Source organism: Miscanthus floridulus, chromosome 13 (genome assembly GCF_019320115.1).
Source record: "Miscanthus floridulus cultivar M001 chromosome 13, ASM1932011v1, whole genome shotgun sequence".
Classification (NCBI taxonomy): domain Eukaryota; kingdom Viridiplantae; phylum Streptophyta; class Magnoliopsida; order Poales; family Poaceae; genus Miscanthus; species Miscanthus floridulus.
In genome coordinates this window covers 2,891,615-2,909,590 of record NC_089592.1, presented here as the reverse complement: position 1 = coordinate 2,909,590, position 17,976 = coordinate 2,891,615, and the positions used below count along the sequence as shown (strand labels likewise).

At 47.3% G+C, this 17,976-nt stretch overlaps 2 protein-coding genes and 1 pseudogene across 2 annotated transcripts; 2 read left to right on the top strand and 1 right to left on the bottom strand.

The window, feature by feature from the left end:
* Positions 1 to 1,619: 1,619 nt before the first annotated feature.
* Positions 1,620 to 5,857, bottom strand: LOC136498846 (TOM1-like protein 5; annotated as a pseudogene).
* A 4,587-nt stretch (positions 5,858 to 10,444) lies between these two features.
* On the top strand, positions 10,445 to 10,939 carry LOC136502008 (uncharacterized). Its single transcript, XM_066497498.1, has one exon. It carries the CDS (start codon positions 10,445 to 10,447, stop codon positions 10,937 to 10,939), a length of 495 nt encoding a protein of 164 aa, XP_066353595.1.
* Positions 10,940 to 15,854: 4,915 nt separating this feature from the next.
* LOC136502006 (uncharacterized mitochondrial protein AtMg00810-like) lies at positions 15,855 to 17,470 on the top strand. Its single transcript, XM_066497497.1, has 2 exons — positions 15,855 to 16,678; positions 17,410 to 17,470. Exons 1-2 carry the CDS (start codon positions 15,855 to 15,857, stop codon positions 17,468 to 17,470), a joined length of 885 nt encoding a protein of 294 aa, XP_066353594.1.
* Positions 17,471 to 17,976: the final 506 nt, after the last annotated feature.

Sequence of the window (17,976 nt, the reverse complement as noted above, 5' to 3'; positions counted from 1 at the left end):
ACTGGAGAATGGGCCAAGAATGGATACTACTTGAGTGGGCCGAACTGCGCCGCATTTCTCACTCCATTTTGTGGCATTCTGCGTGCGTGGGGGGAAAAAAATCCAATTTACCTTTCTTAATTATAGCAGTCGTTCAACTTTCCTCCTTGAACTATATAAAACTAGTTTTTTTATCCTCTCAAAACTTTTTAAAACGTTTATTTTTGCACCTTGAGTGATTTTGATGGTGGTTTTGCTGATATGGCACCATGTCAGAGAGGGATAAATCGGACTAAATTGAAAGTTTAGGGAGGTAATAAGACTAGAAATATATATTAAAAATATCCAAAAACTCATAAAAATAAGTTAAACAAAATTTGCCCAATATTTTACATGAAAAAAATAATGCAATTAAAAATCCTAGAATCTGGTATATCCAAAAAAATTCTGAGATAAAACAAAATTTCTTTGATTTTTCTAAGATTAAACCAAATTTTAGGATTTTTAATTGCATTATTTTCCATGTAAAATTATTTTGATAGATTTGTGAAAAAATATTTTTTTATGGAATCTTTAGTTTTTTAATAAAATATTCCTTGTCCGGTTTACCTCCTTGAACTTTCAACTTAATCCGATTTACCCCCGGACATGGCACCACATCAGTAAAACCACGTCAAAACCACTCAGGCCTCCTTTGGAAGCAAGGGGAAGCAAAACCCATGGATGGAAAATCCCCCACTAAGAACTAAGATGATAACTAAAATGATATCCCCATGGATTAACCACCCTGAAAAAAAATCCGGGACCTCGGAGGGATTGGAGTTTTCAAATTAGGCCTCCAGGTGCAAAAACAAACGGTTTTGAAAATCGAGGAGGGTCAAAAGAAACTGGTTTTGAAGTTCAAGGAGCAAAATAGGACTGATCGAGAGATGAATTGAACTTTTTCCTTCTGTGTGACAGTTTGCCCTCGCAATGGAAATCAATCAGCTGCAGTTCACAAAAAAAATGGCTAAATTGCAAAGTTTTGAATATGGAAATAGCATAATCACATAATTTTTTAGAACTGCTTTCAAACAGCACAACAAGAGGCCTTGAAAGTAGAAGACATCAAGCTAAGGGACAAGGACGTTTGCTTCGAAGTAATTTATTTTTCCTTTCATTTGTTGTCTTCTTGAGTGCGACGCCCAGGTGGTTGTTTCGGACCTATATATGACAGGCCTCTTTAGTTAGCCACAGGTATCTCTGTTGTCTCAAACTCTCTATCCCTCTTAATTGAAAGGCCATTCTTGAACTTTCTACCACCCTTTTTTTTTTTTTTTACAATAACTTTCTACCACCTCTTAATTGAAATACAGAACTCCTGCCATATTTTTGGTCCAAAACGTTAGTTTTTCAAATTTTTCGATCTACAGACAGCTCGAGGTGGGTTTCTCGCATGCGTTGTACAGTAACTTTTCCCAAAGACAATAACCGACCACTTGGTGCCCTGTGGCCGGCAGCTGCAATCTGACTGAATCTACTAAAGCTGAATTAGCAGCAGCACGCACGCCTCTGACAGACCTAATAGTGCTACACCACACACGAACAGAAAGCCAAAAGGGGAAAGTCATAGCGATGCTTCAGACCCAAGCATACCCCCATGCAGTAGATCACAATCATCTATAGATCTGAAACAAAAGAACCCACAACGCCACACCAACACAACGGTCTCCCAATAATGTCATCAGCCAAAGAGAAAAGATGGAAAGGAAGAAGATCAAAATGCTACCAAGCCAAGTGTACACAGGTCAGCATGAAGACGAAGGAGATGCCGAGGGCCGAGCCAAACTCGGCGCAACACCAATGTATCGCCTGCCTGGCCAAGTGGGAGACCAACAACCCCAAGAAGGGAACCCTATATGTACTGCTACTGCCGCCGCCGCTACACGAGCTGCTGCCGTCCCGGCTGTGCTGCGACAAGCCCCTCAGGTGGCCACGCCGTCGATGCTCTTCTCCTGGAAGAACCTCTCCCTCTCGGCGTGCTTTGCGGGCGGTGGCGGGATCAGCGGAGCGGGGTCAGGCCTTGGCTCCTCACGGTCCGGCGAGCGGATGTTCAGCGCACCCAGTCGCTTGTCGGGGTGAGGCGATTGGATGGTCAGTGGCCGCCGCAGCTTGTCCTCGGGCATGGATCGGAATGACGGCACCGAGTCATTTGTGTAGTCCTGCGACAGAGCTTTCCCCTTCCGCAGTCTGTTTTAGTAGGGAGAGAACTCTGTAAGAGGCTGCCTTCCACCGTTCAGAAGGAAAATGGTGCATGATCCTACCTCCGATAAAGACTTTCAGCATCCTCTTCCTCCTTTATATTAGAAGGTACTGTTGTCGTCGGCTGAACTGAAAGCAATGCATCATGCCGGACAAGGACCTTATGTAGCTCTTCGTTTAGCTCTATAGCTTGTGATACCACCGTTTCATCCCTAGCAAATAATAGTGGCAACACAAAATATCAGAGTGGCCGTAGCAGACAGCAACAAGTAACAAACAGGTGATAGATGTACACAGATATTCCAACACAATGCCGAAGCAACAGTAATAAAACCGGATCCCTACCTTGATGTCATAACAAGGTGCATTATTCGTTGCTTCTGGAACGTACATTGCTCGACAAGATCCAACACAAATTCATCTGTTGCTCCCTACAAGAACACAGCACAAGGGCATAAGTTATCTTTACAGAGTAAAAGCACTTTAGCTACACATCAAGAGGATACAGAGGTGAAAAAATCCAACAAGCAATCAAAATAGAGAAGGATACAGGTATATTGATGATGTGGATATTAATTTAACCCATACCTCAGGGTGCCTAGGATCCATAGAATTAAGCACATCCCTCAATACTTCCATGACACTAGAGGCTTTCTGGACTATACTGAAAAATATCAAAATGCGCTGTTAGAACATAGGAATAACAGTCCATAAAGACGAGGCAAATTGGTCGCATCCAGATCCAGTTATATTGTCCTAAGCATTATATCAATAATGAAAGGTATCACAGATGCTAAGCATGGCATCCTGAGGACACCTGTGCTGCACAGAACTTATGATGCCATAAGTTCCCACCAGAAGAGAAAGAGATGTATGACGATCTATAAATATCATGGAATGATGGAATAGAAAAAAAAAGAAAACAACACATGACATTACCAAGTGACACACCGATTCCAAAAGAAAATCAAAAGCTACAACAAACTGCGTACCAATGGTTATTCGACCACATGCTGCAACTCCACACTATATGCAGTATATCGTCATACTGACTCATAGCGAATTAGCAATATAGCATCAAGGCATGTTCACTAAAAAACTATAATTTCCTTATCATTATTCACCAGGAAAAAGAAAAACATGAGCAGTACAATTTTTTTGACATATTAGAATTAGAATGTTAACATGCTAGCTAACCGTGCAACAATAACTAACAGGACATACACCACAAGAAAACGGGGCACCAAAATTTCTAAAAGAATCTTGTGATGCGAGTAGATTCAAATGTACCATACAGCTCGAGATTAACATATCAGTGCCAAGAAAGTACCTTGCATCAGGAGCAGGTTGAGTGTGCACTTCCTGTTGAGCTTCATTCAATCGGGTCGATAAACTTTCATTATTTGGTTCTGTTCTCGTTTCTGGGACTGGCACTTCTGCTCGTGTGACAACAACATTTGGGCGATTTGAAAATTGCACACCAGCAGACTATGGAGGCAAGATAAATGATAGCTTCAGCTATATATCATAATAAACACTGCAACAACCAAAAAACAGCTACTTTCTATTGTAAGCTAACAACAAAAGAATATGCTGAAGAGAAGAAATTTGCTGCACATATTGGAGTCATAGAAGTGGTTAAGGAATAAATCTTGCAACCACCAAGCAAACACACAGCACCACAGAAGTATGTTTGACATTTTTATGACTCGACGCGTATTTATCAATAAATCGACAAACAATTTGCACATGTGTTTCACTTGAGAAGGTAAAAACTTCTAGTAAAAACAATAAACACACCAACAGTTAAACATAGTGCTACCAAAATTCTCAAAACAAATGCATGAGAAGAAACAAAGGAAGCCAAGGTAAAGAAGTAAACTGTAAATATGATACCTACCACCAACTCATAATATGCCTCATAGTACTGAGGAAACTTTGCTTTAGCTCCACCAAGGGATGTTTGTGTAGCATCTAACAGAAGAAATATTTTTTCTCGAACTGGTAAATCCGTCTGCAACCAAGATAGTGTGTCACTCAACATCAATTGGTAAAGTTTCAAATGAGAACAGGTTTCACAACTGCCATCCTAAATTCAACGAAAAAGAAGTTACCTTTTTCTTCACTATCTTCACAAGTATTGGAAGAAGCCCATTATCAATGACCTGCCTATGGATAGGCTCTCCACAATTATTCAGAAGCATCTCCAATAGCTGAAACAAATAGCAGTGAATCTGAATCAAGACTAAAGGTTAATCACAGAAACACATCTGCACATTATATAATGATCTAATTAAAATTTTAAAAATGAAAAATGATAGGCCATTTAGGTACAGTGACATAGGACCAAAACCTAGATTCACAGTTCAGAAAATTCAAGACGTAAACATGAAGCGCAGCGGCAGAATTAACCCAGCAGACAAGAAAACATCTGAAGTACTACCGTGCCTGCTTTTACATCAAATGAACAGTAACCATTAGCAAGAGTAGCTCTTTTTGCCTTCATGGAGTTTTCCATTGTGGGTGACTGGGTGAGCAAAAGTACAAGTCGTCCTCCCTTCTTACATGTCTATGATCCATGATCAAATATAAAAGGAATGTGTCCCTGTGTCTAGCATAGTCATCTAGATACTTATAGCACACCAGTTGATCGGGGAATCAGGATCCAAGAGGGCTGCTGCTGTGAAAATAACTCACCATAACAGCAAAGAGTTGAGTGCTCTTGCTCCTGCCCCCTATAGACTTTTTTATGGACTTGATCACATGCTTCGCTTTCCTGGTGACAGTAACAGGGAACAGAAAATTAACACATCATTCAAGTAAACAAAAAACACCCTTTCCAAATGGCAACCCATGAACCACCACTTATGTGCAAAAAAAAACATAGCCAACTGGCAACGAAAAACTGGTAGGCTTCCAGATCAATTCACCGTAGACTCAAAAGAAATCGTGACAATAATAAGAGAGTACAATATCGAATTCATCGTCACAGCCTTCAACCAGCAAAGTTGCAATGCTACTCGGTAACCAATGATTCCGAAAGAAGAAAACCAGGGGGAGAAAGGGAACAGAAAGGGGGGAACGGCAAGCATACCCAGGATCCTGTGCCACAAGCTCGCAGATTTCGATGTTCTTTGCCCAATCCATCTCCTTGAGCTTGTCGCTCGTCGCCGCCTTCACCATTTCCGCAGCCATCTTCTCCCCGCGCCTCCTTCACTCTATTACCCCTCCTCCTTTCACTCTCGAGCAAATCCAGGCCCGTATTCGACAGCGCCGGGCGAGAAGAAATCCCTGTCTCCTGCAACGAAGCCATTCCGAGCGTAAAGATCGCTCCTTTGAGCATAAACCGCAGCCAGCGAGCAAGAAAAGAGCCATTCTGCCCGAGCCGAAACAACGAGAAGAAGAGGGAGATGCAATCTGGAGCTAGAAGATCACATCGACGGGAGCAGAAAGCGAGGGAAGCGGTAGCGCGGACGAACCTAGATCGGCCGCAGGTGCACCCGCGACGCACTGCTAGTGGATTTTGGCTGGCGACGGCGGTGGCGCGGCCATGGCGCCGGCGGCACGCGCAGTGATCTCAGTCGGAGGAGAACGCGACCGAGGAGGGAGGAGTCTGGAAGCTAAGGATCAAGGAAAAGACATCTCTTGTCTTTTTACAGATTACACCCTGAATTTTTCTGGTGTGGGCTTGTCGGTACCAATTGACTCTGCGTCACTGCCGCCACGTCATCCGGTTAACCACCTGACTAGAAATTTTCCACGCAATTCTTGCTCCGTCCAACTTCCTCAGTAGAGCAAATTTTTTTGTGTGTCTAAGAGCATCATTTTTTTGGTTTTATTACTTGTTGTGTCATCGTAACAACTACTTCAGTTAAGAAGTTGAAGAAACAACGGTTTACTAGAACATAAACCGCAATATTATCGTTGGCACCTATTAATTGAACATCATGTATTTACACAATGTACTAGCTCCTTATGAAAAAAGAAAACCTTTTTTGTAGTTTTAGAAAAAAAAATATCATGGTTTTATAAAAACAGTTTATTAGCTTTAATGCTCTATGAAGTATTTATATATTCATAAAATTTTAGTTACAACATAATCTAAATTTATAAGATTTTCTCTCGAAGATTCATTTGTCCCACACGTGAAACTTCGAAATCAGGAGGCTTCAAAATTTGTTATAAATGATGCAAACACGAGGCATTTGATACACGGCTATTACCCGATAGAACAAAATCGCATTGATAATATGCTATCTACTTTATTATGAATGAAGTTGCGAGCTAGTACTTCTCGATATACACTGGTGCCATTAGAAGCAGAGGAGGTAACTAACCTACCATGTCCTCACAATAATTAACGTAGGTATGGATTTAGGTACAGGATGGGCTCCTTTGCCCCCATTTAGCCGTGTTTCTGGGTGTAGATTCTCGGTAAGGTCTTGTTTACCACCACTTGTATACAAACTCGATTCACATGTATTAGGATCGACTGAGATGAAAAATTAACTTTATTTCCACCTCAGTCTACTCCAACACACGTGAATTAAGATAAATATGAGTGCATCTAAACAAGCTCTAAGAATTATTTCTACTTAGTCAAACAACAAAGGCTATGTTCGTTTCTTTTATAATCTATCTTTTTCAGCTTATTTTTTTCAGCCGGGACAATCAGCCTGTTCGCTTGCTCGTATACGATCGTGGATTATAATCTGGAACATTATTTTTTTCTCACACTAAACCAGCCAGCAGTAAATAATTCACGATCGTTTACGACAAAACGAACAGGCTGAGTATTTTCCTCTCATAACAAATTAGTCGGAACACTGTTTCGGCTTGTTTTTTCAGCGAAACGAACGATGCCAAAAACTCACATGGTTTCTAATGGGATCAGACAAACTCACAAAACATTAATCTCTATTTAAACTAGGAGTTGAAAGTTAAAAAGACCGTTCCGTTGTTCTCTATTCAATTCAACTCCCTCCAAAATCATTGTAGGATTCCTATTTATTTTTCATCCTGCTCTTTCACCTGAATCACTCTATTAGAGAATTAAGAGCCAGAGCCAAGGGCATGTTTGGTTTTTGGGTTGTCGTGCCATACTAAAGTGTCGCTGACCAAATATCGGCGGGCAAATCAACCGTCCAAAAAAATCAGCCCCACGTCAGCCGTAAAATGAACTGCAATTCGGCCACATAAGCTGGGTAGCAACACGGATCCAAACATCATCGGTTTTCTTGGCCAACGACCAGATTTTAGCTCGGTAGCCATGGATGCTCATCCCTAAGGATCAAGGAGTAAAGCTCTACAAATAGCTAGACCAATGGCCGTGTTAAGTGGCTTGAGCAGTGTGTGTTAAATTGATTGGGCTATTGGCCCCGTTCGTTTCGCTAAATTTTAACTTATACTGATGCTTATACTGAAATGCTATGAGAGGAAAGTATTGTTCGTTTGTTGAAAAGTACTGCTGAAATAAGTGCAGCAGAATGGTCACACGCCACATATAGGCACTACTAACACGGTTTAAAATTAATTTCATCATGGAGGAGTTTATGACTATTTCCAAACCAGCTCTAAAGATATCGTTGCACTACTTAGCAAATACACTGCAAAGAAGTCAAATCTCTGGTTACGAACGACATCAAACCATAAAGCTGAATTACATGCAGAAGTAGAATGCTCTCTTTTTCATTGGCGGAAGAAACCACTTTTAGTTTCGTTCATCGTCCATTCAAATCAAATCAAAAGAAAAAAAAAATATAAAGTCCATGTCAAAGAATCGAATCTGGATTTCTGAGCTGGGTCCATTAACCGTGTGTTCGCCGGCGCCTGCGTGCATGCAGGGGATGGGAAAGTTGACCGACGACCATCTGGAACCGGTCCACTAACGAAGTAGAAACAAATACCGCAAAACCACAGGGTCCTGAGCGTAAAAAGCTAGAGCGGGGCAGGGGAGGCGCGTGCGCGCCGCTCACCCGGTGGGCCCCGCCAGGTTCCACGCCGCCCGACGCGCCGGGTGCCCGCCACGTGGGGCCGCCGGACGCGCCGTGGACCCGGCGCCGGTGTGGGAGGGTCCACCGGGCCCAGCAACGAGTGGCCCGCGCCGCGCTGCTTGCAGCGCTAGTGCTAGCCTGGACGCGGGCGAGCAGGCGAGAGCGCTTTCGGCGGCGTGCACCCGGGCCCGCGTGGCGGTGTGTGGGCCTCGCGAGTGTCACCTGCGCGTGGACAGCAAGGATAGAGAGCTGGTGATGTGGCTGGGTGTCACAACTCCGGCAACAGCAAATTTAGAGCAACCAATCACAGTCAGTCAGGAGGTTCTTCATCAAACCAAGGATGAATGGTATGGAATGGAGCTTTTTTTTCATGGAATGGAATGGAGGTAAAAGCTTTTTTTTTCCTTATATTGTAGTAATAAGTAACGTGTAAGGTTTTTTCCTCATATATTTGTAATAAGTAGTAATAACGTGTAAGTAGTTGAATGAGCCGTCTCTAAATTAATACGGACGGTAGCAGTTAGGAAGATCAATAGTAGTAATTAACTAGGTTGGTTGGTGGTAAGCTAGTTATGATAGATTAGGTGACAAAATCCGCACTTATCTTGAGTCTAACGTCCATGGTCATAACTGCTTTTATGATAACCGAGGACAAAGTGCATGATATGGACACACACCGAATGAAGAAGAGGAAGTCGGTGGGAGTTAAGCGTCGTTGTCATGTTCGTTTAGCTAAATAGCACAAGGTGGCGGAGAGGGTTGAGGTTTCAATGCCACTAGGGGAGCAGAGACCAACTCATCCCATGGATGGAGCTGTTAGAAGATAGACAAGCTAATCTATCTACAATCTAATTCCTCCCTGGTTTCCGGCGTTGCTACGTATAAAGATAATATTTACCTTGTTCGCTTATGCTGAAATTTAGCTTATGCTGAAATATTGTGAGAGGAAAATATTGTTCCATGGCTGAAAAGTAACCCTATTATCTGATGCTAAAATTTGGCTTATGCTGAAATGTTGTAAGTGGAAAATACTGTTCCATAGCTAAAAAATAGTTCTGAATAAGCTCAAGCGAACAGGAAGAATAATAATGAAGCCTATGTATGATGATAGATCCTCCATGTTTGGTGGTAGTTAGATTAACTAATTATATACACTGTAAGTTTAGGGGCTGTTTGTACTAGAAGTCCTCCTAGGACTCCACTCCTTCAACTTGTGCATTGTTTATGATACTGTTTACCAAAGTTGTTTTTTTTTCTCTTTTCTTCAAACGAACTATTAACCAGGTGGCTCCTCCGGCTCTGGCTCAGCCACCAATGCAACGACGTAACCGTACCAGTACGTTGATGCGGTGTGTGGGCACCGGAAGCACTATCTGCTACCGGATTAAAGTCGTAAAGCAAGCACATGTAAGACCGCCTAGTCGATCGAGTCACTTTAGTCCGCCATTAGTCAACTCATGCTAATTAGTACTAACTAGTTTGACACTTGTCAAATTAAAGTACGGCGTGTTCGCTGGTTGGTTTCTGGGCTGATTTAGGCTATCTGATGCTGGTTTGTTGTGAAAGAAAAACACTGTTGACTGATTGAATAAGCTTGGCTACATCTATCTATGTACTGTAAAATGCATGGATCCATCCAGTACCGAAAAGAAAGAGAGGCGTCACATTGTCACTTCATCTCACATGTGCTCTTTGGTGGTGGCTGTGTTTTCCTTCTGCATCCATTCGATCTTTTTCATGCTGTTGAGCCTCTGATTCCAATACATATACTCCATACAACTGCAATGTCCGTCCATGTTCATCTTTCTTAACCAACCACCCTCCGCTGTGAAGGTAAATAGGTATACTACTACACATTTGGATTTGTTAGGTGTTAGTCTGATTTGTTAGGTGTTAGTCTGGACAGTCAGCAGTCTGAACTGTTGAGGGACACCGCCAGAGTCGCCATGCCGACCGTTGTTGCTGACCGAAGACAGAACACGATGACCAGCGCATGGCCACGCGCATGGCGCGGGCATCCACTCGCCCACGATATAAACTAGTGGTTGCCAAATGAGCAACGCATATAAACCAAAGAGAGATCAATGGAATAGCAGTTGGCACTCACTATCATTTTCTACATGGTATCAGCTGACCAGGTTCATCCCTGATCCAACCGCTCGCCGCCCTCGCCGCGGCCAGCTCGTCGGCGCCTTCCCATCTCCGCTGCTTCCGTTTCTTCCTCCCTCCTCATGGACCTCAATCCTCTCTTCGATGCCGACGGCTCCGACGGCGACTCCTCCTCCCACTCCTCCCTCGACGGCCTGTCCTACACCGGCGCCGCCAGTTCCGCCGTCTCTACTCCTCCCATCGCCGTCCTTCAAACCGTTAACATAAAATCCCATGTTCCTGTCGTTCTCGAACTCGCCAATCCCAACTATGACGAGTGGCGCTGTTTCTTCGACGCCTTCCTCGGCAAGTTCAATCTTGTCTCCCACATCTCATCTCCGCCGACCCCTGAGCAGCGCCACGACCCTGACTGGATCGTCGTCGACCAGTGCATCGTCAGCTGGCTCTATATCTCCATCGCCAAGGATGTGCGCAACATCGTCCGCGCACCCAAGGCTACGGCGTACCGCATCTGGCAGGCCATCCGCGAGCAATTTCGCGACAACGAGCTGCATCGCGCCGTGTACCTCGAGGCGGAGTTCCGCAATCTGGTGCATGGTGACATGGACATCACCTAGTACACCGGGCGCCTCAAGCAGCTCGCCGATGCTCTCCGCGACGTCAGCCAGCCGGTGCGCGAGACGAGCCAAGTCCTGAACATGCTGCGCGGGCTCAGTTCCAAGTACCGCCACACGATCCCGGCGATCACCTCGTGCCAACCGCCGCACACCTTCCTTTCGGCGAGATTCTACCTTCTCCTGGAGGAATAGTACGACAAGGAGCACGCCAAGACCTCTGCCCAGCACGCCCTACTCGCCACCGGCTCCAGGCCACCTGCTCCTTCCGACGGCGGATCCAGCAGTGCTCAGCCGCCACCGCCCATCACCAGCGGATCGGCCCCTCGCTACAACACCAAGGGCGGTCGTGGGCGCGGGCGTGGCCGCGGTCGTGACCGTGGCTACAACCAGCAGCACCAAGGTGGCAACTCCTCCGCTCCTCGTGGTCCGTCGGCTTGGACACCAAGCGTAAACCCCTGGACCGGCATGGTCCAGTCGTGGCAGATGTCGTTTCGGGCACCTAGCGCCGGTGTACTCGGTCCATGTCCAGGCACGCCTTCTCATCAGGCCTACTTCACCGGTCAGGCGCCACCGGATCCCGATGCCTACAATGCCTTCTCGCCAACGCAGGACGTCTGGAACCATCAGGCCCTCCTCGCTGCTCTGGCCACAGTGAACGTTCCTCCGACGGGGCCTCACACCGCCGAGTGGTTCCTCGACACAGGAGCCTCGTCTCACATGTCATCAAATGCTGGTAATTTCCCTTCCCCCCAACCTGTTCTCAACTCTCCGCCCATCACCGTCGGCAATGGCACGACCATGCCCGTCACTCATCGTGCCTCCACTGTCATCCCCACCTCTCAATCTCCACTCAAACTCAACGTCATTCTTGTGTCACCCTCTCTCGTCAAAAATCTCATTTCTATTCGTAGCCTTACTAGGTGAAAGGTCCTAATGGCTAGAGGGGGGTGAATAGCCTAATAAAATTTCTACAACAACACTTAACAAAATAGTTAGATAATTATGAGGCGAAGCAAGTGTTGCGCTAGCCTACTCAAAATACAAGCCACCTATCACAATTCTAGTTTAGATAGTGTCGATTTACACAAGAGCTATGACACTACCCTATGTTAGTGTGCTCTCAAAGGCTAACTAAAGAGCCACACCTACCAAGCAAGCAAGCTCTCACAACTAGCTACACTAAAGAGCTTGTCAACTAGTTTGCAGTAAAGTAAAGAGAGTGATCAAGAAGGTTATACCATCGTGTAGATGAAAGAACCAATCAATCACAAGGATGAATAACAATGAAGACCAATCACCTCGGAATCAATGATGAACACAAAGATTTTTACCGTGGTTCACTTGCTTGCCGGCAAGCTAGTCCTCGTTGTGGCGATTCACTCACTTGGAGGTTCACGCGCTAATTGGCTTCACACGCCAAACCCTCAATAGGGTGCCGTACAACCAACACAAGATGAGGATCACACAAGCCACGAGCAATCCACTAGAGTACATTTTGGCTCTCCGCTGGAGAAAGGTCAAGAACCCCTCACAATCACCACGATCGGAGCCGAAGACAATCACCACCCTCCGCTCAACGATCCTCACTGCTCCAAGCTGTCTAGGTGGCGGCAACCACCAAGAGTAACAAGCGAAATCTGCAGTGAAACACGAACACCAAGTGCCTCTAGATGCAAACACTCAAGCAACACACTTGGATTCACTCCCAATCTCACAAAGATGATGAATCAATGATGAAGATGAGTGGGAGGGCTTTGGCTAAGCTCACAAGGTTGCTATGTCAATAAAAATGGCCAAGTCCATGAGCTTGAGCCGGTCATGGGCCTTTAAATAGAAGCCCCCATGAAATAGAGCCGTTGGCTCAAATATCGGGCTGACTGCGTGTCGACCGGACGCTCCGGTCCAATCGACCGGACGCAGCACCGGACGCTCCGTTCGTGAATACCGGACATGTCCGGTAGGTCGACCGGACACGTTCGGTCTCTCCTAGACCACCACGTGTCCAGTTCAAGACAAGGTAGCCGTTGCAGCCCACACTTTCATACGATCGGACGCTCAGACCGGACGCAGAACTACAAATGACCGGACGCTGAGCCGCCGAGTCCGGTCGAGTCCAGTAAGCCACCAAGGCCGATCGGACGCGTCTATTAGAAACTAACCGGACGCTGAGCCTCAGCGTCCAGTGGAGTACAGTAAGCATCCACGCTCGACCGAACACGTCCGGTCACACCGGACCGGACGCTGCCAGCGTTCGATCAACTGCTCTGCCAAACACTGCGTTTGCTGATTCACACCGGACGCGTCCAGTCACTGACTTCGTCGCCAAATACCGGACGTGTCCGGTCACCATACCGGACGTGTCCGGTCACTCTGTAACCAGCGCGGCTAACTCCTCTTCGACTCTATCTTCTTCACCTTTGCTCAAATATGCCAACCACCAAGTGTATCACCTTGTGCACATGTGTTAGCATATTTTCACAAACATTTTTTAAGGGTGTTAGCACTGCACTAGATCCTAAATGCATATGCAATGAGTTAGAGCATCTAGTGACACTTTGATAACCGCATTCCAATACGAGTTTCACCCCTCTTAATAGTACGGCTATCAATCCTAAATGTGATCACACTCTCTAAGTGTCTTGATCATCAAAACAAAATAGCTCCTATGGTTTATACCTTTGCCTTGAGCTTTTTGTTTTTCTCTTTCTTCTTTCCAAGTCCAAGCACTTGATCATCATCATGGTATCATCATCATGCTATGATCTTCATTTGCTTCATCACTTGGAGTGTGCTACCTATCTTATAATCACTTGATAAATTAGGTTAGCACTTAGGATTTCATCAATTCACTAAAACCAAACTAGAGCTTTCACTAGGGACAACAATGTCAGTGTTGAATTTGACCCTTTTGGGTTTTCTATCAAGGATCTTCCAACACAAACGGTGCTCCTCCGATGTAATAGCCATGGCGACCTTTACCCTTTGCCTCTGCATCCTTCGTCCATAGAGGCACTCGTCACCTTGGCACCCACCGTTGATTTGTGGTATCAACGGCTTGGTCATCCAGGATGTCGCACCCTCCAGCACACCTTGAGTTATCTAGAATTTGTTCCTAGTAAACTGGCGTCTGTCTGTGATAGCTGTCAGCTTGGCAAGCATGTTAGGCTGCCTTTTACTTCATCTTCTTCAGTCAGCTATGTTCCTTTCCAAATTGTGCACGCTGATGTTTGGACATCACCTATTTCTAGCTTTTCTGGATTCAAATACTACCTGGTATTGATTGATGATTACACTCATTACATTTGGACCTTCCCACTGCGTGCAAAATCTGATGTTTTCACTGTCTGGTGGTCTTCCACGCCTATGTCTAGACCCAGTTCAGTCTTCCTCTTCTTGCATTTCAGACTGACAACGGCAGGGAATTCGATAACCATGCCTTACGCAGCCACTGTGAAAAACACGGCATTGTCCTACGCTTCTCTTGTCCCTATACATCTTCCTAGAACGGCAAGGCCGAACGCATCATCCGCACCCTGCTTCTTCACGCTGGCCTGCCCCCATCATACTGGGTCGAGGCACTTTTGACTGCCACACATTTGATCAATCGACACCCTTGTCGCACAAGTGGCCGATCCACCCCCCACGAACTTCTTCTTGGCGCCCCACCGAGCTATGCTCACCTATGTGTTTTCGGCTGCCTTTGTTTCCCAAACCAGTCGTCAACCATACCTGACAAGCTCAGTGCGCGCTCCACCCCTTGCGTGCTCCTCGGATATCCCCAAGATCACCGTGGGTATCGCTGCTTGGATCTTCAAACGCGTCGTGTGATCACATCACATCGCGCCACGTCATTTTTGACGAAACTTGATTTCCCTTTCTTTCCACGGCCACTGAACCAAATCCTACAATAGCCGAACCGGCTACAGTAGACACTAGCGACACCATTCACATTCAGCAGCGCCCTCTTGCTCCTGCGCCGTCGCCCGCTACCACAAACGATCCCGCCACCAATAGTCCATCATCATCACCACATCCTACCACATCTTCAACCTCTACCTCTCCTCCCACCTCGTCTTCGACTACGTCACCATCTCCACAACCTTCGGGTACCAGCCATGCCATTCCAGCTCCCGTTGCCACTGGACACCCTATGCAGACGCGATCCCGCGCCGGCATTTATAAACCCAACCCCAAATACGCCCTTGCCAGTGAACACTCCACCGATTCCTCCACCGTTTCACCAATCCCGAAATCTGTTCGGGCAGCATTGCAAGATCCGAACTGGCGCCATGCCATGGCTACCGAACATGAAGCCCTTCTGTGCAATCGCACCTGGCGCCTCGTCGATCGTCCTCCAGGCGCAAACATTGTCACCGGGAAATGGATCTTTAAACACAAGTTGAATCCGGATGGATCACTGGAATGATACAAGGCACGTTGGGTTGTCTGGGGATTCACTCAGTGGCCTGGTGTCGATTTTGGGGAAACCTTCTCTCCGGTGGTGAAACCGGCCACCATCAGGACTGTTCTCACCATCGCGGCTTCGCAGTGCTGGCCAACTAAACAGCTAGATGTCTCAAATGCTTTTCTTCACGGTCATCTTCAGGAACACGTCCTCTATCAACAACCTCCTGGGTTTGTTGATGCTACTCGCCCGGAAGCAGTATGCCTACTCGACAAATCTCTCTACGGCCTAAAATAGGCTCCGCGCGCCTGGTACACCAGGTTTGCAGCGTTTGTCATCCAGCTCGGGTTCTGACCTGCTCGCTCCGATTCCTCCCTCTTTGTTCTTCACTGAGGAGCAGACACTGCCTACCTTCTTCTTTATGTCGACGATATCGTGCTTACCGGCTCTAGCTCTGCTCTGCTCTGTCACATTGTTGACAAGCTCCGCTCCGAGTTTGCTGTTCGGGACATGGGCGCTCTCAATTTTGTCCTCGGCATTGATGTGAAGCGCACAAAGGAAGGCTTCTATCTCACTCAAGACTGGTATGCCGAGGACATTCTCGAGCGTGCTGGCATGACTTCCTGCAAGCCAGTCACCACGCCGACCGACGCCAAAGGCAAGCTTGCAGCCGATGGTCCTGCTGTCGACGATGTGCACTCCTACCGCAGTCTAGCGGGTGCCCTTCAGTATCTGACAATGACTAGACCCGACATCGCCTTCGCCGTCCAGCAGGTGTGTCTGCACATGCATGATCCCCGCATGCCTCACCTGGCGCTCCTCAAGCGCATTCTGCGGTACATCCGCGACACAACGTCGCACGGCCTGCTCCTTCGCGCCTCGCCGGACTTCAGCATCACCGCGTACTCTGACGCGGATTGGGGCGGCTGCCCCGACACCAGGCGATCGACATCCGGGTTCTGTGTGTACCTCGGCGACTCCCTCGTGTCGTGGTCCTCCAAACGCCAAACCACGGTCTCCCGATCCAGCGCCGAGGCAGAGTACCGGGCGGTGGCAAATGCGGCGGCCGAGTGCATTTGGCTACGCCAATTGCTCGGTGAACTTCGGTGCAACATCAACAAGGCCACCGTGGTGTTCTGCGACAACGTCTCTGCCGTCTACATGTCGTCGAATCCGGTACATCACAAGCGCACGAAGCACATCGAGCTGGACATTCATTTTGTTCGGGAACATGTTCAGCTGGGCGAACTGCGCGTTCTCCATGTGCCCACTGACCAACAGTTCGCGGACGTGTTGACAAAAGGCCTCCCGATGGCGGCCTTCGAGCGTTTTCGGTCCAGTTTTTGTGTAGCGCCACTGCAACATTCAACTAGGGGGGGGGGGGTGATCTCATGTCCAGCGTCACTCACCCATCAGACTGCGGGGGGGGGGGGGGGGGTGTTGAGGGACACCGCCAGAGTCGCCACGCCGACCGTTGTTGTTGACCGAAGACGGAACACGATGACCAGCGCATGGCCACGCGCATGGCGCGGGCATCCACTCGCCCACGATGTAAACTAATGGTTGCCAAATGAGCAACGCATGTTGTAACGCATATAAACCAAAGAGAGATCAATGGAATAGGAGTCGGCACTCACTATCATTTTCTACATGAACTACTAGAAGCAGTAGGCCAGTAGCAGAGCACTACGGATCCATCCGGATCCAGCTACCAGCCCAGCCCATGACTGTGAGCCAACATCTATCAGTAATCAGTTTCAGACCTTCAGCGGTTGGCAGCTTGTTTGGCTGATTCGTATCGTTATTGGTTCGTGAAAAAGTACTGCTGGCTGGTTTATATGAGAGAAAAATACTATTCCAACTGAAAATTTACGATCATTTACGATAAGCCACAGCCAAACGAACAGGCTGACTATCGATAGATAATACTGTATACAGTGCTGCTGCACCAACTACCTGCCAACAACGTACGAATACACACTTACACAGTGACTGGCCATGCATTGCAAGTTTGCAACCAACGAATTGCTGGTAGTTAATGTGACAGTGATGCTGATTCATTAAGGAGGTCAAAATGGTGCAGCAACGTTACTGCACCATCATCTAGTAAACCGGTGACGCGGTGATAAAAAAAGAATTCATTGCGTTTTCTGTCTGTTTAAATGTAAAGAACGAGCTGAGAATTGTTGATTGCGCCCCATTCATTTTTCTGGGCCTCCAACAATGTGGCGGCTTTCGGCCCAACACCAACGCTGGCAAGAGGCCGTCGTTACCATGGGCCCAGAAAGTGCCAGGCTGCTTGGGCTGCCTCAAGGCCATGCTCACAGCTGAAGGCCGCAGCTAAGTCATTTCTGCCTCTCTAAGGCTATCTCCAACGGTGCAGCCCCAAAACGAATACCCATACCGTGGTTTAGGTTATGCACAGTACGAAGGTAGCGTACCCAAAACTTCCGTTCTCCAACAGCCAACCCAAAGGCAACGGAGGAGGAGCCGGCGGCCTCGGGCCTGGCGGCGCGCGGCGAGCTCCGCCCCGGCGAGCTCGGCCCCGGCGCGCTCGGCCCCGGCGCGGGCGCGGGCGGACCTCGGCCCGGCGCGGGCGCGGGCGGACCTCGGCGCGCTCGGCCCCGGTTCG

What these genes read in the sequence shown, in the direction of transcription:
- LOC136502006 (XM_066497497.1), top strand. Translation starts at nt 15,855, where the DNA reads ATGGGCGCTCTCAATTTTGTCCTCGGCATTGATGTGAAGCGCACAAAG. An exon ending in GCGGCCTTCGAGCGTTTTCG is followed by an intron (nt 16,679 to 17,409) that starts GTCCAGTTTTTG and finishes TGATTCATTAAG; the next exon opens with GAGGTCAAAATGGTGCAGCA.
- LOC136502008 (XM_066497498.1), top strand. Translation starts at nt 10,445, where the DNA reads ATGGACCTCAATCCTCTCTTCGATGCCGACGGCTCCGACGGCGACTCC.